At 43.1% G+C, this 22,731-nt stretch overlaps 2 protein-coding genes across 7 annotated transcripts; one reads left to right on the top strand and one right to left on the bottom strand.

Moving 5' to 3' along the window:
• Positions 1-27: 27 nt before the first annotated feature.
• rhof (ras homolog family member F) lies at positions 28-5,678 on the bottom strand. Of its 3 annotated transcripts, XM_024299329.2 has the most exons (6): positions 5,542-5,678; positions 2,373-2,890; positions 2,135-2,222; positions 1,407-1,516; positions 1,069-1,203; positions 28-971 (listed from the first exon to the last, which is right to left on the bottom strand). In XM_024299329.2, exons 2-6 carry the CDS (start codon positions 2,499-2,501, stop codon positions 807-809), a joined length of 627 nt encoding a protein of 208 aa, XP_024155097.1. In that variant the 5' UTR covers positions 2,502-2,890; positions 5,542-5,678; the 3' UTR covers positions 28-806. The 3 variants fall into 3 exon arrangements, with proteins under 3 accessions (XP_024155097.1, XP_024155100.1, XP_036070359.1); XM_024299332.2 differs by lacking the exon at positions 5,542-5,678 and having other exon boundaries at positions 2,387-3,315; XM_036214466.1 differs by lacking the exon at positions 5,542-5,678 and having other exon boundaries at positions 2,373-3,305.
• A 99-nt stretch (positions 5,679-5,777) lies between these two features.
• Positions 5,778-22,177, top strand: setd1ba (SET domain containing 1B, histone lysine methyltransferase a). 4 transcript variants are annotated; one of them, XM_024299320.2, is made up of 19 exons: positions 5,778-5,889; positions 8,082-8,233; positions 8,420-8,518; positions 8,652-8,922; positions 10,103-10,224; positions 10,609-11,694; positions 13,606-14,298; positions 14,725-14,898; positions 14,968-15,061; positions 16,286-16,494; positions 16,570-16,654; positions 16,729-17,097; positions 17,175-17,297; positions 17,391-18,413; positions 18,528-18,694; positions 18,766-18,891; positions 18,968-19,087; positions 20,203-20,340; positions 20,417-22,177. In XM_024299320.2, exons 2-19 carry the CDS (start codon positions 8,096-8,098, stop codon positions 20,588-20,590), a joined length of 5,211 nt encoding a protein of 1,736 aa, XP_024155088.1. In that variant the 5' UTR covers positions 5,778-5,889; positions 8,082-8,095; the 3' UTR covers positions 20,591-22,177. The 4 variants fall into 4 exon arrangements, with proteins under 4 accessions (XP_024155088.1, XP_024155087.1, XP_024155089.1 ...); XM_024299319.2 differs by lacking the exon at positions 5,778-5,889 and adding an exon at positions 7,379-7,836 and having other exon boundaries at positions 16,573-16,654; XM_024299321.2 differs by lacking the exon at positions 5,778-5,889 and adding an exon at positions 7,379-7,836 and having other exon boundaries at positions 17,877-18,413.
• The last annotated feature ends 554 nt before the right edge of the window (positions 22,178-22,731 follow it).

Below are 22,731 nucleotides of genomic sequence, written 5' to 3'. Positions count from 1 at the left end.
TAGTACTGTAAAAAAAAAAAGTTTCTGTTTTTTTAGGAAAAACTGGTTTATCTTTCCGATGCTCGGGTACGTGAGGCCTCACTTTCCTCACCGCGAGGGCTATTGCATCTTTGAAGTAGCGGCGTTACGCTCACATGGATTTCTGCGATGAACAAGAGATTAAAAATCACAATTCAGGTGGAAGTTTTTTCTTTTTTTTTTAAAAAAAAAGCAGATTTTTCATACAGTTGCAGTTCATTTTAATACTTTATCAGTTCCTAATGTGTGGCCAGTAACACATCTGTGTACATTAATAAAAAAAGCATCATAAAAATGTGTATTTTATGTGCACAAAACTATATATTGAGGTCCTATTCATGAAACATGGTCATTACATATTTGTACCTCTAGTCGGCGCTGTTGGTGCAGTTAAAAAACCTGCAACAACAACACATAATACAAAGAAGCAGCATTTAGTTTTGCTGTAAATGATTAAACCCTGATTTTTCTTTAATAACACTTTTAAACTCTATTCCTGAGTGAGAGCATCCAGATTGCTTTTAAGTTATTTTTTGTACCCATAAATACAAAAAACCTACAAATACTGGCAGCTGGAGACAAAAAAAAAAGAAAAACAGTCATTCAGTATGCAAACATGAAGTTAACTTTCCATTTTCTCTTTGTAAAACCTGTGTGCGACTCTCAAAAGAAGTGTTTCCTGTTGCTGCATGAGTCATTACGTTGCAGTTCAAGCAGAAAACTCTCAGATGGTGCAACGGAGCCTCGTGGATTGATGGTTATCCTGTGTAGAATAGTCCTTTCCAAGCTCAGAAAATGACACATTTCTTTTTCCGCTTGAGTTTTCTCTGTTTTCGTCTGAAAGCCAGGGCTCTTTTGGTGGCCTCCTTGAACAAGTCGTCCACGTTCTCCTGAAATTTAGCCGAACACTCCAGGTAGAGCGTTGCGTTCATTTCCTCCCGCGTCCGTTCCCCCTAAAGCAAACCATGAGAAGATGCCACAAAGAGAAGCCATATTTTTAGCCTTCCTCTTTCGAGAAAGTTTCAGCAGCAAACTGTTCTCACTTCTCACCTGTATGTATGAGATGGGATCCATACTCAAGGCCTTCAGCTTCCTCACACATTCTTTGTCTTTTCTGAGGTCAGTTTTGCACCCAATCAGTATAATCGGGACGTCCTGACAAAAGTGCTTCACCTCTGGGTACCACTGGTTAAAACACAGTCGGGGTTTGAGTCATCAATCTACACAAGCATCTACAGTTTACTTTCCTTTCACTCATAAACTGAAAGAATGCGGGCGACGCCAACATGCCAGGATTAGCCTTTTTTTGTTTTTTAAGCAGAGCAAACCTGAAAGTTCACCGTCACAAAAGGGAAAACTTTTCTTTTGTCACAGAGGGAGGTGTGTACCTTCACGAGAACATTGTCAAAGCTGGTGGGGTTGGTGACATCGAAGCAGACTAGAACCACGCTGACCCCCTGGTACGAAAGTGGCCTCAGTCTGTCGTAGTCTTCCTGTCCTATGGGAACAAGACCCAGCAAACTGAAGGCTTTCGTTGTTGTTGTTTTAAAGCAAACCCATTAATAAAACAGGTTTGTCTTAAAACAGCTGGAGCGTGAAGATATAATGTCTGAGAAAAGCTGCAGAAAACCACTTCCTTGATGGGACTTCCTTTGCTGTGGCTGGAAGACACGCCAATGCTGATAACTCTTATTTAACTAAATGTGAATTTTTAATTGGAAATCTTACAAGTTTAAATTGTAAATGATTCTAAAAAAATGTAACTCCAAGAAAAAAGGTACTTTTTTTCTTCTTAAAACTGTTTCCTTCAGTCACTTTGTAAACCATGTTTTCTAAAGTCATGTTGGTCGCCGTTGACCTGTCAGTTCCTAAAAACCTCGTTGATGATGCTCATATCAACCCTCGCCACTTCCTGTGTCATATAAAAAGCACTCAATGTGAGTTAACTACAGCTGCAGAATATACTATACAATTGTGATCAATCTTTGACTTAATGTAAAAACTTTTGTGCTTCAAAGTCAGTCGACATAAGTGTTTTATGCGGTAGTGAACAGAGATAAAGATGCTCACGCGTAAAATAAAGAAAATCAAATTCTGAAATAGAATTTTCTCTTACCCGCCGTGTCATTGAGGGTGAGCTCTATCTCTTTTCCTTCCAGATTAACAGTTGTGACATACTTTTCAAACACTGATGGTGCATATTTCTGTTTTTGATAAACAAGAGATTGAGCTTTAGTGTTTTTTAACCTAAACATTAAAACAATTTTGATTAAGATTAATAATTATAACAAGGAGTTAAAAAAATGAAAGTAAGAAGGATTAATCAATTCAAAAAAGCCAACAGCTTCTCTTACCTCTGGAAAATTACCTTTGGCATAAACCGTGAGCAGAGATGTTTTTCCACAGCCTCCATCTCCCACAATGACAATTTTGAGTTCCTCTCGTGTTTTGCCTTTGTCTTTCACAGCACCGTTTTCTGTCATTTTGCCTCCAAACAGGTCAGACAGGTACCAGGCAGGATGAGGCACGAAAGGCTCCCTCCTTTTTTTTTTAAGTATTTTTATTTTAAAGGCATGGCAAAAATTGATGTTCGTCAAAGCTCCGGATGATTCGCAGGCAAGAGAAAGGATCTCATGTTTTACCAGGTAGCTCAGTCTGCTCACCACTTCCTGTCACACTGACGCCGCTTCCATCAGACCCTGATGCCTCCCTCCTCCCGTCCCATCGTGAGAGACTGTTGGCTGCAGCACAGACACACGAGGAGCCTCTCATGCACTCACTTCCTTTTTGGGTTTTTTTTTTTTTTTGCATGTCTTTTGCTTCTTTCACTTTCTTGGGTGTGTACTTCAACACAAGCTCTGCCTCCTCTTGCCTGCGTTTAAGGAAGAAGGCGTGAGAGACCAGCTCAAATGGTTAAGACTGAAGGATCTCAACCATTTTACCTCCATCATCCCTGCAGAAAGCATCTGGGAATACAGGAAGGTGATGGTCAACAGCTACTTCTACAACCAGAGGATCTAATCTGTCCTGGGGAATGAGATTTCCTTTGGGGACAAATTTGTCTTTTTTTTTTTTTTCCAACGAGATTAAAAAAAATAACAAAATTCTAATAACTTAAGACACAGCTGATGTGCTTCTATTTTAAATAGCAAACTTTTTTTTTTAATTTTGGAGCTTAAGACATTTGTGTTTATGGGAAAATGGAAAGCTGTGAACCAGGATGACGTTCTTTAAACCGTCAGTGCAGTGTATGGGATAGATCTAAAATAAGAAGATCCAAAACCTCACAAAGACACAACGAGAGGCCGCTCTGAGATATTTTTAAAAAATGCTTTATTTGTATTTTTTTAATCATAAAATTATCTCTTTGACAAGATTAGACATAGAAAAATTACATTTTCTGTGTGACAAACAGTGAAAGAACATACATTTTCCCTTTTTGAAAAACACTGGTGTTGAGTTTGAACTAAAAACGAGGGGTTTAGGAGTGTTTTATAAACAAAAAAAACAACTGCAGATGATCATATTGATGTCTTACTAAAACCACTCAGATCTGAATAGCAGCTAGTTTGGAATCTAATCCTTAAAATAAAAAAAGGTCAACAAAATCAGTTGAATTAAATAATACAGACAGATAATGCAATCTATCCCTTTAAGAGGAAGAGATGACACCCTTTTTTCCTGAGCCTTAATCCTTTTGGATTAAAATGATCTGTTAAGGTCATTTTTATCCTTGAGTTTTAACTTTTGGGGTAAGAAAAAGAACTATAAAACAATAAAAAATACAATAAAAGAAGGAAATAAAAGCAAACAATGATTATTCTGGACGTTTACTTAGAACACATGCACATATTTAAGAGATTTAAAAGAAAAATCTCGTTTTTATAAATAATAACCATGGTCTTGGAAGGAAAAAAAACATATTTCCAAAAAATGACAGTCGACTGAATAATCCACAAAAATAAAAATCTGAAATTACACAGAAAAATGTCTCCACAAAAAGGTTTTTGGGGTTTTTTGACTGTTCCTCCACATGCTTTTTCATCATTAATAATCCACAGCATGCTGTACTTTGAATCACAGACAATAAAAAGTGCTTGCTTGACTTACAGAGTGAACCTGGAAGCCTCATGTTTGAACAAAAGGAAGCCTGTAAAGAATGTTAGGGTTTGTCCTACAGAATATCCACACATCCATCAACCAGCAACACACCAAGAACTATTTTTTTCTCTCTCGTCGAGAACAGAGACAGCTGTCCTGCAGCAGAGGCCAATCCCCTATGTGGAATATTCCAGTCTGTCAGCGGTAAAGCTGAGTGGTGCAGCCCACCGGGGGAGATGTTTCCCCTCCTCCACACTTTTGAAGGCCTATAAATAACCTCATTGGATTTAAGCCACTAAATTTAAGAGGTATTTCCACCTCCGTGCACATATAAAACATTTTTTTCTTCTTTTTTTTAGAAATGCAGTGCTATTGGGGTTTGGGATAATAAATAGCCAACCTTGAAAGGCTCTGAGTGTATCAGCAGCCTCGTGACTCAAGCACGCGCACTTTGTATCCACCCTAGGCTTGGAAAGGAGAGCAAGAAAAACAGGAGCTCTCACTCTGACACAAAACCAGTCAGCATTCTTTACGAAAATAAAACAAATCCTCCCCGAGCTCGACCTGAAAAAGAATTTTCGAGAGATAACACGAACCCAACTAAAGCTGAGAATCAATTTTTACACTCCTTTTTTTCCCCGAGTCATATTGTTTTGCTCTATCTAGTCTGCGGAGCGGGCGATAGAGAACCATTGATCTCCTCCATGCAGAGAGCATGCGCAGCAAATCGAAGCACCCTTTCACCCAGATACTGCACAGCAGGACTGTGGCGGAGGGATCCTGTTGACCTTATATGGCAATGAGGGGGGTGCAACTCTCCTGGCAACCATCCACGAGCTCTCGGATTACAGCCGTTACTAAGGCGAGGCAGGCAGCCTATTCACTGGCACATACAGCTTCATCAAAGATTTTTTTTTAATCACACGCACCGTCGAGCTTTTTTCTTCCTCTTTTCTTTCAAAACCATACATCATTTCGCGTGAAACCATCCCGGGAAGCCTACTGAATTGACTTCCCGTTGAGTGTTTGCTTCGACACTGAGCAATGCCTTCGGAGAAAAGGCTCGCGCTCTAAGCCTCACCCAGTTATGGCGCAGTAACATTTCTCTGCACAGTGTTCCCTTTGTCTGAACAGAAGCCATTTTGAGACGAGAAACCACTGAAAAGTAGAGCCTACTCACCCCACAAAGGTTCCTTTGGATAAAATAAATCGTGAAAAAGCACAAGATTTATCCACGTTTTTACATTTGATGGTGGATTTTAAAAAATAACTGTAAGTTAACTATGAAAAATACACAAAATGTGGTTTACAATTGTGTATAAATGTTCATTAAAATAGACAAAAACAGCTTTACTGAGATGTTTTATCTCGCTAATTAATATATGTTCTATAAGAGTGCAAAAATATTACAAATTTTATTACCTTTCGACACATTTCCGTGCAGTTTTATGATGAAGCTCGGTTTGAAATGTCGAGGTTATACTCGTCTGTAGTCCTGTCTTCAAGGAGAGAAGAGATGGTTTGCATATTACCCACACTGGTGATGCTTGAAGATGCTTATTCGCGGGCAGAGGGGGTATGCAAGCAATGATGAAAACGTTTTTTTAAAGACATTTTAACTGTCGTGTTAATAGATTTTTGTTTCCTTTCCAGAAGAAGCTTTCCCACCTCTCACCAATTCCACTATTAGAAGATCGGAAGATGGAGCTGAAAGTAGTCCCCCTGCCCCCGAGTTTAGGCCTCCTACCTATATTTCATCCAAGTGTTCAGGTAAATATTTTCACCATGAACGTTTACCCCCCTTAAATCTTGCCCCAATTTTTTTTAATTGCCATTTGAAAATGACGCAGCGTGAATAGGCCTTTTTTTAGACAGTCGAATACATACTTGAGACAAGGTCAAGCCCGTGGCTTTACGGCTTGGACGTATTTAGCCGTTAAATGGCGAGTGGACAGCACGAGCCTAATCGTGCTTGACGTTGCCTCCACGGTTGCTCGACAGGGTGTAAGAAGAGCCAGGTTGCTGCTGTGAGAGGAGAGTTTTTAAAATTGGTTAATCAAAACATATAAGTCAGTCACAATAAAAATAATAAAAATACCGGAAGCCCCATAAAATACTGTCAAAAGGGCATTAGTTATTTATGGTCTATTAATGAAAAGTGGTACAAAACATGTCAGCATGCAGTGAAAATAAAAAAAAAAGTTGTGTTACAGCATTTTAAATTGATCATGACAAACTTACTTTTAATAACAATGTTCAAATTTACATTCAAATAGTTATAAAAGAATTTAACTTACTGATTGCAACTCATTCCCTACTAAAGGCCATAAGTGCAATGCCCAACATTTTGTCAATTTAACTGTGTTTTTTTCTGTCACAGAACATCTTCAAAACCATTTATTCACAACATTTGGTTTTCTTTTACTTAGAAATAGAAATACTATTATATGGGTGTGCCATGACCTAGATGGATTCCAGGCAGAGAGAAAAAAGGCTCAAAATGTCACATCCAGTACATTCTCCTCCATCTTCTCAATCCTTTAAAAGGAGCAATCATAGTTTTATCATAGTCCGTAAGAGATGAGGAAATCAAGTGTAAGATCCCTTTTGGAACAAAGGAAACCCATATAGGCCATTGAGTCCTGTTTAAGGAAAATGGCTGCCGAGAGCACTCAGCCCCCTCTCCCTTCTCTGTGTTGAAGGACTCCTGAACCGTGCCTCTAATAGCAGAGAGCTCCACCGCCGCTGCGCTCTGATTGGCCCACAGAGCCGCCGCTGTTAACCAGCCAATTGCCCGAGCACTGCAAAACAACAGGCAATGTCAAACAAAACCCAGTTTGCTTGACAACAAGCACTTCGTTAAAATGCTTTTTTATTTAAAAATAAAAAATAACTCAAGTTTATTTTTTATCTCTAAAACCTCCACGAAAAAATGAGAAAAATAAAAAACGCGTAGGAAAATTCGGCACTAGTTTTTTGGACTAAGTGCGGAAAGGGATGCAAAGAAACAAACCGCCGCATTCCAATAGTTGTAAACGTTAGCCATGACTGCTAAAATGTAACCGATAACCCTCCGACTGCTCTCTTTAAGTCTAATGTCCCTGTTACTCTTTAGCAGCCAACTACCCCCTTCAGTTGCAAATTTTAAAAACTATGTATTTATTTATAAATATTTTCTCCAACGTTTGCATATTAAAGCTCCCACCCAAATGAGATTTATTAGCATGTAGGTTGAGTTAAGAAGATATTCTCTCCGCGTCTATCTTGTGTTTGCTAGCTAAGTAAATGCGATCAGCAGATTCCACACACAATTATTCAAGGTTTAATAAAATATTGCCGGTTTAAAAATAGATATACGTTTTAGGAAATACACAAATGACTCAATTGTTAGTAAATAGTTTGTTTTGTTGTTGTTGCAGTTAAAATTACGGTCTAATTAAAAGCAAGTTCGCCACGAAAGTGCGACTCGCGTAAGGGTTGGGCGAGCATAGCGGTGTATTGTGGGAGAGACAGCAGCTAGAGAGGCACACACAATATGTGCTGGCTCTCGCTGAAAAGGAGGCAGTATTCTTCAAGCTAAATCATGTAATGTACGCGGCGAAAGGAAAGCGATTTCACCTTTTCGTCAATTAAAAGAGCACTCGATCGGACGAACTATGTCCAAGCCAGGGGAGAGGAACAAATTCAACGAAGACCATGGCAAAAAGCAGAGTTCAAGTAAGCTTGTTCGGGTTTTTTTCTCCTCCTCCTCTTTCTACAGCCTTCCTCATGCCTGTTTTCCGCAAGTGGGATATACGCTAGATCCCCCCTTTCGCTCTCACAGGGGTTCCCTCCACAGCTCCAGCCGTGCATCTGTAATATTTCGTCTGTTTTCAAAGTGTTGTGGGGCTGGTGAGGGATCGCGGCAGCGCTGCCTAATAACGAGAGCTCCCCGCTGCCTGTCGCTTTGGCTGTCGTTTCAGGTTTGGCGAACGGCATGGACAGTCATCCCGTGTGCGGCTCGGCGGAGAAGCGGAGTCACCACTGGAGAAGTTACAAGTTGATAGTGGACCCGGCGCTGAAGAAGGGCTCCCACAAACTGTATCGCTACGATGGACAGACTTTCAGCATGCCTGTGAGTGCCGCCTTCGACGCGGCCACAATAGTAACCGAGTAGCCGACCTCCATGATTGGTTTCAAAGTGGCCGTGTTGCCGGGGCCGTCCACGGGCATCTTGCAAACCACATTCAGATGGATTTTGTTTTATTTTGTTACGACTTTGCAACAAGTCTGAGATGGATCTCTTTTTTTTCTCCCACAGAACCCCGGGAGACCCCCGGTGGACATGGTTCGAGACCCAAGGATCGGTCGACTCTGGACGAAATACAAGGAAACAGACCTCCCTGTGCCTAAATTTAAGGTATTTTTATTCTTAAATAATATCTACTGACTTATGAGTCGTCAGAAGTTGCAGACACACCCCCTCTCTGTCATCTTAATAAAAAAAACCGCGGACTTATCGTTAACTTCATCCATCCCCCTCCTCCCCTCAGATCGATGAGTGCTATATCGGCCCCGTGCCCCCGAAGGAGGTGACATTCGCCCGGCTCAACGACAACATCCGGGAGGGATTTCTCACCGACATGTGCAAAAAATTCGGCGACATCGAGGAGGTGGAGATCCTGTACAATCCGAAGAACAAGAAGCACCTGGGAATAGCTAAAGTGGTTTTTGAGAACGTCAAGTCTGCCAAGGTGGCCGTGCAGTCGCTGCACAACACCTCCGTGATGGGAAACATCATCCACGTGGAGCTGGACCCGAAAGGTAAACACCGGTTCATTCACTCGATCGTCCGGAGCACCGCTGCAGGTGTAGTGTACAGTCATTCAAGTCAAACTCTGTTTTTTTTTTACTTGCTAGGATGACAGCAGTCACGTGCTCAAAGTTGCATGCGTTGCCCAGCAACATGGATAATTGAATTTCATTGAAAACTAGTGTGTTCCCACAAGCCCAGAGCTGGGGTGCCTTCTATTCCCTCTGTGCATAATTTTAGACCTGCAAACAAAAACAAACCCAAATGTCACTCCCTGCCACCCCACTTTATTTCTATTTATAGGATTGCATGTATTTATTAAAGCAAATAAGTGAATTTGAAGCTGTTTTCGTTTTTAATTGATACCAAAGTAACACATATATCTTTTATTTTAGTTGCTAATGATTACTGTTAATTTGAGCTAATGTTTAATCAGATTTTTGTTTTAAGCCCTTTTTCTGATGAATAGTGATGTAACGATTCAAGTCATATAACTTTTGGTTGACAATACATTTCAAAGTCGCTATTTGTACATTTTGAACGATCCAATTCACTGGCTGAAAATTGATCTTTAGCCAAAACTTCAACCAGTGTGACTCAGAGATAAAAAGTACTGAACGGTGCAGCTGAAGTTTTCCAGATTCCTCGTATTTCTTGCAAGATAATCAAGTGTAAATTAAATATGTCAACAGTACGAGAATGAATGGCAAATCCATCACATTTTAGTTTAATAAATTTCAGCCTGCTGTTGTTTTTACACATCACAATAAAACAAACAGGATATTCTACCACATGTCACAAGTGTTTCCACACATCGGACTGTAATGATAGATTGATCCTTTTATGAAGTAAAATAAACCTCAATCCAATTGATATTTTTCCATATTTATGTTATTGATTTTTATCATTTTGTAATAATTGTATAATGGTGGAGGTGGTTTGGATCATAGAAATATTAATACTTGTACTATTAAAATTATTACCTGGGAACAAATTTAAATAGCATTTAAATATAAGCAGAGTTGTTTGTTTTTCCCTTTTAATGCATGAATGTTTATGTATTTGCTTTTATTTATTTATTTTTTTGACTGTCTTGTGATTTTTGACTAAGCTTATTGCAATGTTTACATTTTTTTTTTAATTCACGTTAAATCTGCCCTTCCAAGCTGACAGATATTTACTGTTTGTCAGGTGAGAATCGTCTGAGGTACTTCCAGCTCCTCATGAACGGCAGCTACACGCCGAAAACACTGCCTGTTGGCGTGGAGGAGGCCAGGGAAGTGTCCCCTCGCAGTCTGGCTGAAGCTTTGCTTGTAAGAGGACATTTAGCTGATTGTAGCTGATTTTGAACCCCTGCTAAACTGTTGAGTAAACCCATGTTGATGTTATTGTTGAACGTTTTGTACCCACAAGCTCATTTGCTCTGTCACCTGCCTTATCAGCTCAGGTGGTAGAGGTGGGCTGATGGGATATGGCTGAGGTCCTTGAATGTGTTCTGAACTCTGGAAGGAAGGCACTGGAACGTGCACTTTGTCCTAGTGGGTTAAAATGTGTGACACGCTTGTATCCATTAGCTGAAGTGTTGTTTAAATCCACAGGAGGAGTGTGGCTTGTGTTTAGAAAATATCCCAGATGACAGAAAATGCTTCAGATTTGGTTTAGATTTCTGATTGAACCTCCTTTTCCTTTTTTTGCAGGCCTGTGAGCCCATCCGCAGGTTGTCTGAGAGCAGCATGGCGGTTGTGGGAGGGGCTTTGCCGCCCAGCAGCTCCAACACACCCCTGAGCCTGGAGACGGGCTACTCCAGCCTGAGGCAGGACACCCCGCAGTCCCAGGGAACCCCCCATACGCCCCGCCAGCCCGGCACGCCCTACTCTCAAGAGTCCAACTATTCAAGTCGGCAGTCCACGCCTGCGTATCAGTCCGGCCGCGCCGAGAGCTCCGGCAGCTACAAGTCCCGCCGCCACGAAAGCAAGTTCCAGGATGCGTACAACCGCAGACCGGAGCGGCCGCAGTATCGCAGCAACATGTATCGGAACACGCCATCCGAACAGTCGCCCTTTAAACAGCACCAGCTCACCCCTCCCGAACCTCCACCTTCCACCCCTACCTTCGCCTACTCTGCACCTCCACCTGCTACGCCCAACTTTAAGTCAGCCTTTTCCCCCTACCAGACTCCATTACCTCCTGCGTTCCCGCCAGCAGAACCAGCGTTCCATCACCCGGCCCAAAGGGAGGGGGAGTACCTCAGACCGCCCCAGCCCCCCTTGCCAGCTGCCGTCGACTTTTTACCGGTCAAGGAAAGACCAGAAACCCCCCCAGAGCCGCCACCAGAACCCGTGGCGGCCCCGGCTACCCCTCCTCCCCAAACGCCGGAGAGATGCCCCTCACCCGGCTCCCCTGTGCACGACCTGGAGCGGAACAGTCTGGACTCCCGAATCGAGATGCTCCTCAAGGAAAAACGGACAAAGCTGCTGCCCTTCCTGGAGGAGCGGGACTCGGACAACGAGGTGCAAATGGAGGGCAGTCCCATTTCCTCCTCGTCGTCGCAGCTGTCCCCGATCCCGCCTTACCTCGGCGGGCAGCAGAACTCCCGTCCGTGTAGCACGGGCCTGGAGGACATCAGCCCGACTCCACTGCCGGACTCGGAGGACGACGAGCCGATTCCCGGAGTCCACCTGTCGGTCAAGAGAGTCGGTTCTCCGGACAACGACAAGACGAGCAACAGCGACCTCAAGAACGCCACTTTAAGAGGGCGCTCCTCCACCGAAAAGATGGAGACGGTGAGTTTACATAACGAAAGGCAAAGCATGATAAACGGCGCTCGGGTGACAGATGCAGCACCTTGAGTGGGTGATTGTAGTGTGGCGTTGAGGTTAATGCGTGCCGCCAAGTGACAGTTACATCGAGGACACAGGAAGTCTCCGGAAGAGGTGGTAGTAAACCCCGAGTTTTATTGTTCTCTTCTGCTGTGCAGTAGAAACCGTTTTTTGCCAAACGATTTATCCCCAAACAAACATCTACGTAAAACATTGTTTGTTAGATTATGCAAATTTAAGTGTGAGTAAAAAAAGTTATGAATGAATCCTTCAGACACTTTTACTTTCACACTGAAGGTGAACGTTGGAGATGTTTTCATTTCCACACTTTGTAGCAAAAAATAAGAGCAGCTTTGCTGTTAAAGATTCGAAGGCTTTTATTTCCTCTTTCTAACACTACACACATACACACACTGAGGAAAACACAGTTAGGTTGTTGGCCTCATTCAGCTTTTCACTTCCTGGTTAAGTTGAGTCTGACACTATCTCATATTTCAAGTTATCACAATGCAAACAGGCTAGCAGGTCATTTGGGTATTGAAGCTCCTCCCACATCCACTTTCTTGTGACAGAGGTCCATTTTTTTTTTTTTTGGGAGGGAATTTAAAATGATGTTCAGGTTCTCTGATCGTCTTCCATGTCTGAATAAACAGCCGAGTTTGGAAACATGTTGACCGACTATGCAGGTCGCTCGTGTTTGACCGCGCTGACGACCTTTGAACTCGGACCAGCTTTGCAGTCATCTGTTGGTCTGATTTTGAAATCAGACTTTTAAAGCAGATCCAACACGCATTAATCACGTGCAGTAGCCTAGCTTACACGTTTGGACGAGAACTTATCGTGTTTTTTACATGTTCTTGTGGCATTTTTCTCATGATGGATGACATATATAAGGAAAATTTGTATTAAAATTGTTGTGAATCAGGCGCAAACGGGAAAAAATGCCGTTGGAAAAGGCTTGGAAGTGTGACGTAGAAGCTACTACGGCAAACCACAAGGTCCATTCTGATGCATCCACTTGTAGACGAATAGATCCATGTATGTCTTTGCTCGCCTCGTCTGAGCTGGTATCTTTCTCCAAACTGTACGGCTTGATACCTCCAATATTGGTCACCTTTTTTGTAGCAATGGTAATGTTAGGTTGGGGGTGTGAGGGGCTGTAAGCTAGTTGGAGACAATGTAAACAGATGGATGAATGGAAGGGGGTGGGTTTACTCCACACAAAAAGTCCCGCCCACATCTCACAGACAAATTTCTGCCAAAAAACCATGTTCTAAAAAAATACACGTTTTTGTATTTCGGCTAAAAGCGTCTTAATTATGATTAAAAGACAATTGGGAACACTTTTAAAATAAATCAAAATAGTGCTGGGCGATTTGACTATATTTATCATGAGGGTGATATAAAGGGTCTGTCGTGCCATTTCTTTCCTGTCATTTTTATTTATTATTTTTTATTGCTAAACTTTTGTGCAAAAACGGGGTTTTCTACTAAGAAGCTACTAAAAAGTCTAATTTGTGACAATTCAGTTACATATTACTTGAAAAAAATAAAGTCAGTGAAAACTATGTAATGACATTTTTGACAATTTTTTTCTAGCAAATAACTAAAAACATACTTTATTGTGGTATATCGTGATGCATATTGTTTAAAATAATTTATATTGTGATATACAATTTTTTTCAACAACACCCAGCACTAGATCAAAAGATCATTGGAGTGGGACTTGAATGAGATTCTCAATGCAAATAAAGCAAAACTCCTCAATTATTCAATGTTTGGATGGGATGTGGTTCAGCGCCTCCTTTGACTTTAACGTTTTTTAGAATGAAATAGACTTTTCTTATCCAAACTCACCGTGTCCTTTTCATCCAGGCTCATCAGTCGTCGGGGGAGGACATGGAGATCTCAGACGACGAGACGTCAGACGCTCCTATCACCAGCGGAGATTGTAGCAAGGACATCGTGGTCAACTCCGCCGTGTCTCCCATGCATACCATGACCATCCCCCCCGGGTACCACCCCTTACAGCACCAAGCCAGCTTCGCCATGCACCACCACCTGGCCGCTCACCTGGCCGCCCACCCCGGAGTGCCTCCTCACATGTTGGCCCCCATCAGCCCTTACCCCCACGGCATGATGCCGCTAATGCAAATGGAGCTAATGAGCCGGCTGCAGTGGAGCACCGTCCCCATGTCGTTCCAGATGCAGCAGCAGATGCTGAGCCGCATGGCTCAGACTCGAGGGCCCTACCTCTACCCTCATTATATGGACAGCGCTGCGTTCGCGGGGCCCTACCAGCCTCTCTCCATGGGCGCTGCTACGCACGCCACCGGTGCCCAGGAATGGCAGAACCCCAGCATACCACAATTCAACCCCACAGTTCCCCCGCCGGGTTACGACGGCAAAAAGGAGGACCCCCACAAGGCGACCGTTGACGGCGTGCTGCTGGTTATCGTCAAGGAGTTGAAGGCCATCATGAAGAGGGACCTCAACCGCAAAATGGTGGAGGTGGTGGCTTTCAGAGCCTTTGACGAGTGGTGGGAGAAGAAGGAACACTCGGCAAAGGTGAGACATTTTGGAGCCAGGGGGAGTGGTGAGCTGCAGACACAGCCGCGCTCGGGAACCATTCAGGGGTTTGGTCGAGGCTGCTTCAGCAGATGACCACTAGACTGTGGTTGCCTCTGATTTGCCTCTCTGCTGTCCGGTCTGTGTACACAGCCAGGAGTTTTGAATTAATGCCATTATACCTGCCACTTTGACAAATGCCGTAATGGATTGATCTGATCTCACTCTCGCCTCGGAATGCAAATGAATTGTGGAGTCATTTGATTTTGGTAAAGTCAACAGTTTAGCTCATCAATCATTTAAGCCGTCTGTCAAGGGGAAATGCCAGAGGGTCACGGCTTCAACCTACTTCCTGTTTTGTTTTTTGATTTGAACTTTTCAGGTTTTAAAAGCTGTGGTGAATTTTCTTCTTCTACTTCTTTCCAGGCGTCTTTGACTCCTCTGAAGGGCTCTGAGGCAAAAGAAGAGGAGCGACCCAAACCTAAGGAGACACTAGGCTCCAGCCTGCTGGAGAACTGGAACAAGGGCGAGGGGCTCGGCTATGAAGGGATGGGTCTGGGAATCAGCCTGCGGGGCGCCATCCGCTTGCCCTCTTTCAAGGTTAGTTTCAAAACGTCATCTTTGTCAATGGAGACGTCCAAGTGCTCAAAGTGGGGGGTTTGTGCTCAGGTGAAAAGGAAAGATCCACCTGAGGCTGCAGTGGCGGGCGACAACAAACGAGCCAGACCGTCCACGCCGGTAGACGACGAACTTGAGGATGAAGGTATGGCTCTATCTTAACCCTTTAACACATGAGGCCTTGTTGGTTACACTTAAACACAAAATATTTGACATACTTTTCAACCATAACGCAATCAATGTAATTAAAGTAGAGTTCTGAAGGAGAAAAATGTCTTGCGCTGCTTTTCTCCTTCAGAAATCTATTGGAATTACATTGATCGTGACTTAAGGTTGAAACGTTGCAGTAAATCAAAGAAAACTAAAAAAGTTGTGTTACCTGCAATAATGCTGGTGTGAATCCTTCTTGTTAAATCTGGTTGCAAAAAATGCTGAAGCAATTTATTCTTTAATTGCTGAAGGGATTTGCTAAAAATGTAAAAGCTATTTGCAAAATGCAAAATTTGCTAAAAGACTTTAAATTTTGCAAAATAACTACAAAAGAGTGCTTAAGTTGGCCTAAATTTCTGGAAAAATTGTTAGTAAGTTTGCTTAAAAGTCCTCCATACATGCCTATTTTCTAAAAACATGTAGTGTGTTGCTTAAATATGGGCTAAACTCTAAATTAGCCCAAAAAACCCTTAGTTGATGCCAAATTAGCCTAAAAAGCTAGCGCATTGCTAAAAAGCTAACACGTTGCTAAAATTCTTGCTCAACTCCAAAATAGCCTAAACATTTTCAGTAAAATTAGTTAAAAATGATAGCCTGTTGCTAAAATATTACTCAAACTCGAAAGTAGCCTAACAAACCTCAGTAGATAAAAAAAATTAGCCAAAAACGTTAGCCCGTTCCTAGCTAAGCTCAAAAGAAGCCAAACAGCCTTAGTTGATAAATTAGCCAAAAAACTTCAGCATGTTGAAAAAATATTTGATACAATTAGCACAAGAACTTTAGTAGATGCCACATTACCAAAACAAGCTAGCATAATGCTAATATAACAGCTCATTGTCAAATTATTTAAACATTACCATCAACAATGGTTTCAAAGTGCTAAAAAGTTATTGAAAAACATCTCATTCACTTCCCATGGGACACATTTGGCTCAATATTTCAAATACTGTAAAGTTTATAAATACAAAAAGTACATTCAGTAATGTCCTGATTGCTGAAATCACTGTGTGATTGAGTTTTTATGAGTCAAAGAACGTACAGAAAGGAGCAGGAGAATCACTATTGTGTGAATGCTTCAAAGAATTCACACAATAACGCTGGAGCTCCAGTGTTAAAAGGTTAAGAGACCCTCAATAATCAGCTGATGATTCTCCGCCAGACCGAGAGCGAGACCTGACCGAGCTCCCCGCAGACGAGCCAAAAATGGACGGCGACGCCTTCGCCAAGCGGCGGCACTCCAGACCCCGTGTGCTGGACAGTGAGGGCGAGGAGGAGGAGGACACCTCAGAGAAGGAGGAGTCTGTGTCTGACAGGGAGGAAGGCGAGTCAGACGAAACGAAGGTTAGAGACAGACTCGCGCCAGGCAAGGTAAGCTCCGCCTCCCAAAATAGAAAATCCCAACTCTTGTTTGTTTGTATTCATTTGTTTTCATAATCTATTTAGAAGAAGAGTGGCGATGAAGAGGACGATGGGGAAGAGGTGGGAGGCTCGTCTGGAGATAGTTCCTCCTCAGATTCATCTGACGATGGTAAGTCACATCTGATGCATGCTAGCAGTTTGACCCTCAAGGGTTCCGGTTACAAACTGCGTTTGTTCTGGCAGAGGCGGGGAGTCCGGCGTCCTCCAAAGCCAGCTCCGACTCCACATCGGAAAGCTCTGACTCCTCCTCTGAAAGCTCCAGCTCTTCAGAGTTCGAGCCCAGCTCAGACGAAGAGGACGATGAAGCATCAGAGGAGAATCGCAAAGGTGCTAGGACTTCTTCGTCTTCTTCCTCGTCGTCCTCCTCCTCCTCTTCTGAGGGAGAAGATGAGGACGCAGCCGTCAAACCGCCGAGCCCCCCCTCAGCGCCTCTTGTGGAGGTGAAGGAGGAGTATCAGGAAGAAGTGATTAGCAAACACAAGAGGAGACCTCCGAGTCCTCCGAGTCCTGAGGAGGAGTCGACAAAAGACGTGAAGCCAACGCTGCCTAAAGGTGTCTAAGAGTTCTGTTGAATCCAGAATGCTGTCCGTCACAGATTGTCCTCAGAAACGTCTTCTCTTGTCTTTCAGTCAAAGAGGAGGACATCCAGAGGGACGGCGGCGTCACCGTGAAGTCTGAACATGTAGCAAACCTTCGTCCCCCCACTCCCACGGGGACGCTCCCCGACAGCGACCAGGAGACGAAAGCAAAAGGTAAAGAGCAACCTGAACCCTCCCTCTCTCGCTTTCAGTGTCCCGCCTCTGCTTTTCTAACTCCCCGCCCTCTCCCTCCTCGCCCCCCTGTAGAAGGTCGTTCCCTCCTCCACCCTCCCTCCGTTCCGATCCCCGAATTCCCCCAGCGGGCCCGGCTCCCCACGGAGGAGGACATCCCCCGCACGCCCGGCAGGGACTTGATGGAGCGGGCTCGGGGTCTGGGGAAATCCCAGAGCACCGACACGATTCCCATCACGCCCGGCAGCGACGCCCCCCTGACGGGCAGCAGCCTGCTGCTTAGCTCCCCCCACATCCCCGGCAGCCCCTTTTCCTACCCCGCGCAGTCCCCGGTCCTCAGCGCGGGGCTCCCCCGAACCCCAGGGAGAGACCTAACCTTCACCCCCGTCTTCCCTGACCCCGCAGTACTAACGCTTAACCGGAAAATATCCTCTGAGAGTCTGGACGATAGGCCAGTCTTCAAAGAGCCCCCCCTCAACTCCCTTCCCCATCAGACCCAGTCTGCTGGCTCAGAGCTCTCCACAAGTGTCCCAGAAGACCTGTCCTCTGATCTCTCCGTAGACGTTCCCGAGCCCTCCGACAGCACGCCGTCAAAGAAAAAGCCTGGGCGAACCAAAGTCAAAAAGGAGCTGGCGCCCTCTCCGGCCCACGAGTCGTTGGAGCTGTCGGCTGACTCCGAACCTCCGCCTCCTGAACCCCATCTGGAGGATCCATCCATTAAAGGGGTATCTGCCAAGTCACCCAAACGCCACACTTTGGATTTCCGGGAAGAAGACTTGACGCCTCAGACGGTGCTGCCGGCGGAGGACGGCCTGCTCTCCTGCGACGACGAGTCACCTGTGGTGGCTAAGTTTACCAGGAGGTCGCGGCGGTGCTGGGAGGAGCTGCTTCTGGGGAGCTTGTCTCCTGTCACGACGCCGCCACGCTCCTATTTCGCCCGCCGCTCCGACTTTGAGGAGATGACCATCCTGTACGACATCTGGAACGAGGGCATCGACGAGGAGGACATCCGGCTTCTGCAGATCACCTACGACAAGATGCTGCAGCTGGACAACGGCAACGACTGGCTGAACGACACGCTGTGGGTCAACCATCCTCATATCCTTTCTGTCAGAAGGGTGTGTCACTGAGCAGCACCCCCTGCTGGTGAAAACAGGGAAGTGTTTGTTGAGCTGTGTTTATCTCTGGTTTAAATCCTTGACTTCTCTGCACCAACCAACATCCCTGGAGTGAAGAAAAAGAGGAGAGATGATGGCATGAGGGATCACGCCACCGGCTGTGCGCGAAGCGAAGGATACTACAAGATTGACAAAAAGGACAAGATCAAATACCTGCAGAGCTCGCGGCTGCAGTCGGAGGAGCCGCCCGTCGACACACAGGTGGGTGGGTGACGGCGGCCATCGCAGAAACATTTTAGAAGTGTTCTAACCCGAACCCGTCGTCCCTTTAGGGCATGAGCATCCCAGCACAGGTCCAGGTTTCTACAAGAGCCGGTTCCGAGCGCCGCTCCGAACAACGGCGTTTGCTGTCCTCTTTTGCTTGTGACAGCGACTTGTTGAAGTTCAACCAGCTGAAGGTAAATAAAGTGAACCAGAACTCTAAAATATAGAAGTATAATGTGTGATCCTGAGAACAAAACCTCCCTCTTTCAGTTCCGGAAGAAGAAGATCCGATTCTGCAAATCAAATATCCACGACTGGGGTCTGTTCGCCCAGGAGCCCATCGCTGCGGATGAAATGGTGATCGAGTACGTGGGTCAGAACATCCGACAGGTGAGACTGCAGCCTGTGCTCATTGGTTTTCTTTTTAATCTTTGAACTAGAAACCTCTTGAGAAGATGTGTTATTGATACTGGGATCCCAAATCCAGTTTTTCTGCAGTTAGCATGCATCTACCGTACATACATTTATTTTCAAAGTAAACGGGATTTACAATGATAATTTTTTATTTTGAAAGTAAAAAAGCATTTTTATTTTGTCACTTTCTATATAATAGTGCATGGACATATTTAATTTATTTATTTATTTTACTTTAATCAAGTGATCTAGATGTTACAGTCCTTTTAAATACATTTTAAACCTTTGAAACGTATAAAATATTAGATTTTATTGTTTTTTATTTTATTTTTTCTCAAGTAAATCAGTAAAAATGTAAGTTTATGTCAGTTTTTGGTCCCTAAATGCTGTTTGAGTAGCTTATATTCGCAACTTGAAATTAGCCCCAAATAAACCAAAAGCCTAAAAAGATAACGCATTGCAAAAAAGCTAATACATTGCTAAAATTCTAGCTCAACTCCAAAATAGCCTAAAAATGTTCAGAAAACATTATTCAACAATGTTAGCTTGTTGCTAAAATTTTAGTTAAACTCAAACGTAGCCTTACAAACCTCAGTAGATAAGAAATTAGCCAAAGACGACCCACGTATTTTTTGTTTTATTTATAATCTGATCCTAAAATAAGGTTTATTTTGTGCATTTTATTTAAATGTCATGGTGATATTGCTAATATATTTAGTAAATTCATGTTTTTTATTATTAATTAGAAAATACCAATTTAGTGGACTTTTTAGTGGACACCTCAAAAGTTGAATGAGGTTGAAGTTGTTGTCTTTTTTTTTTTTTTTAAGCTTCCACTTTGACCCTTTTGAGTTAAATAAACATGTTATAGTTAAATAGCTAAATAGCTGCAGATATATAAACTTTACTCTCAAATGTTAAGGGGAACTGAAAGCTGAAAAAAATAATTTGACTCATACTTAAGCCTCATACATACCAGTTAATAGAAAATATTGTCTGAATTAAACCAGTGGAGAACGGTTGGGAACCACTGGTTCCTAAACGACGGTTGTGAAGGCTTTTCAGACTCAAGTGTCGATCCTCTCCAACAGGTGATTGCGGACATGAGGGAGAAGCGTTATGAAGAAGAGGGCATCGGGAGCAGCTACATGTTCCGGGTGGACCACGACACCATCATAGACGCTACAAAATGCGGAAACTTTGCCCGTTTCATCAACCACAGCTGCAACGTAAGGCAACGCGCACGCCTCTCGCTGGAATCTTCACGTTCTGTTCTCATGCGTGTTTCCTCCTGTTTGCCTGCAGCCCAACTGTTATGCAAAGGTCATCACCGTGGAGTCCCAGAAGAAGATCGTGATCTACTCCCGGCAGCCGATCAACGTCAACGAGGAGATCACCTACGACTACAAGTTCCCCATCGAGGACGAGAAGATCCCCTGTTTGTGCGGGGCGGAGAACTGTCGGGGAACGCTCAACTAAAACTCTGGACCAGGTCAGAAGGATTTCCCACAGGGTGTGAAAGAAGCGCCGACTCCAACCTCGAAGAGGAGAAGCCGCCGGCGAGCCACCCCAACGAGGCTAAGCTACCTTCATCTATTTAACTCTAGAGATTGTTTACGATTCATGGTGCTCTTAAAGGAACAAGCCGGTTCCTGCGTTTCCTCCCCACCGTCGCCTCAGAGATGGACAGTATTTCAGCACGGTTCCTCCCACATCATGTGATCCGTGCACACTTTAGTTTTCTCATTAGTTCGATAAGCTTTACCCCTCACACACACTTGTTGTGGTACAAAACAACCCAGCTGCTCAATAACACTGTCGGGATGCTCGACCCCACCAGGCGTCTGCGTGGAAGCTGCATCTTTTATTTTATTATTATTATTTTATACTGAATAAAAGTCAAACTTAATTTATAATAAATGGTTCAATCCTGCCGCGGAATATAAAACACAGTTTCTTTCTCCACCAGCCAAGAATGGATCATGCTGCTTCCTAATGGTTTATGCAAGACGATGTGCATCAGTCAGTGTTGTCCGGAGGTTCTCTCAAAGACACTAGTAGTAGTTTCTGTTTCTCTTGAGAGTATTCTGTCAAACTATGTGCTGCCCCCTTCAGGCCATGCTTGAAACAGCGTCTATCTGCACCCGAACCTTTTCAGTTCCTCCACTTCAAGTGCCATAGGTCTTTGTTTACCTGAAGAGGTTTGTCTGCTCCCTCAGATGTGTTGACAGGGAAGCTGGGAGAAGTTTAGTTTCAGCTTCCTGTTTCACTCTTGAATCACGTCGTTTCTTCAAAAAAAAGACAATTTCTGGATTGCTCTGAACCAGTCCGCTCCCCTTCCAAGACCAAGTCAGTCTTTGTTTTTTTATTAAATTGCATTGATTGTAGCTTTTTTTTCTTCTTTTCCATCACTAATGTTCATATTGTATATGATAACTTGTACAGAAGATCAAAAGCTTTTTTTTTATATATAAATATCTATCTCCAAAAAGGTAACACTTTTAAGATCCATTTCTTTTTTTTAATGAAAGACTGAGTATTTAAAATATTTTCAGGGATCTGTAAAAGGAATCTGACGATTCAGAAAGGTTGTTTATTTAAAGAATAAGGTCCACTGTGTACAGGAAACGTCTCCGCTCCTCTCCTGAAAAGATCGTTTCTTGTAGAAACATCTTGGTATTTTGCCCATTTGCTTTGTAATTCTACAACGTGTAAATAGTGTAACTGTGAATACGATATAAATATATAAACATATATTTTTGTTTCCCGGGTATTTGCTACGTGAAGGCAGCGCGAATGACGGCGAGGTGAGCGCTGACTTGGTAGCAGGAAATTCAGCTTGTGTCAAGCTTTGATTTTTTTTTTTTTTTTAATTTTGTGTTGTAAATTCTATGAAAAGTTGTTTGCGGTGTGGAGAATTAAAAAAAAAAAAAGAAGTGCAGAATCGGCATGGGAAGAGGCCTGAAGTGCCAGGCTTTTTTGTGTCTATTTATTATATGACAAATGTATTAAATAAAAAAAAGAAAAAAAAATGAAATAAAGCAATTTTGCATACATCCATAAAAAGCTCTTTTCTCTTGTTTTTTTAATTAAATAAAATACATCATTATTATTCTTTTGGAGTTCAATTGAATATTTTTTTTAAGTTAAATACATTTTCTCTAGTAAATTAGCAGCATTTCTGCCTCCCAGCTGTTTGTCGTTAGGTTAACGAGCCAGCTCGTTACCTGGTTGACCAACATCTGTACTCAGGAGCCATCAACCAATCAGGATCCAGAATCTCCTCCTTCCAAGGTTAAAGATCTGAAGTGAAAATAATTGAGGGATGTAAACATATACAAACTTGAATACAAATAACCATAAATCAGAAATTTGAATTTGTGATGTACAGAACAGGATTAGGGCCTTGAAATGGGAAATTCTGACTTTAATCGCAGAATTCTAAATATAATTTTTTTTCTTTCCCCATAGCCCCAATCCTTCTTTGTAATGCATGTATGTTATAAAATAATAGTTAAAAGATTGAACACAAATTACAGAATACTTTTTCTGTTTTTTCAAAATAAATTTAATTTAGCATAAACATCTATGTGACATTTAAAAAGAAAATAACGAATGCA

This window comes from Oryzias melastigma, linkage group LG12 (genome assembly GCF_002922805.2).
Source record: "Oryzias melastigma strain HK-1 linkage group LG12, ASM292280v2, whole genome shotgun sequence".
In the NCBI taxonomy this organism is placed as follows: Eukaryota; Metazoa; Chordata; class Actinopteri; order Beloniformes; family Adrianichthyidae; genus Oryzias; species Oryzias melastigma.
The sequence above is the reverse complement of the archived record's forward strand: the minus strand, read 5'-3'. Positions and strand labels throughout refer to the sequence as shown.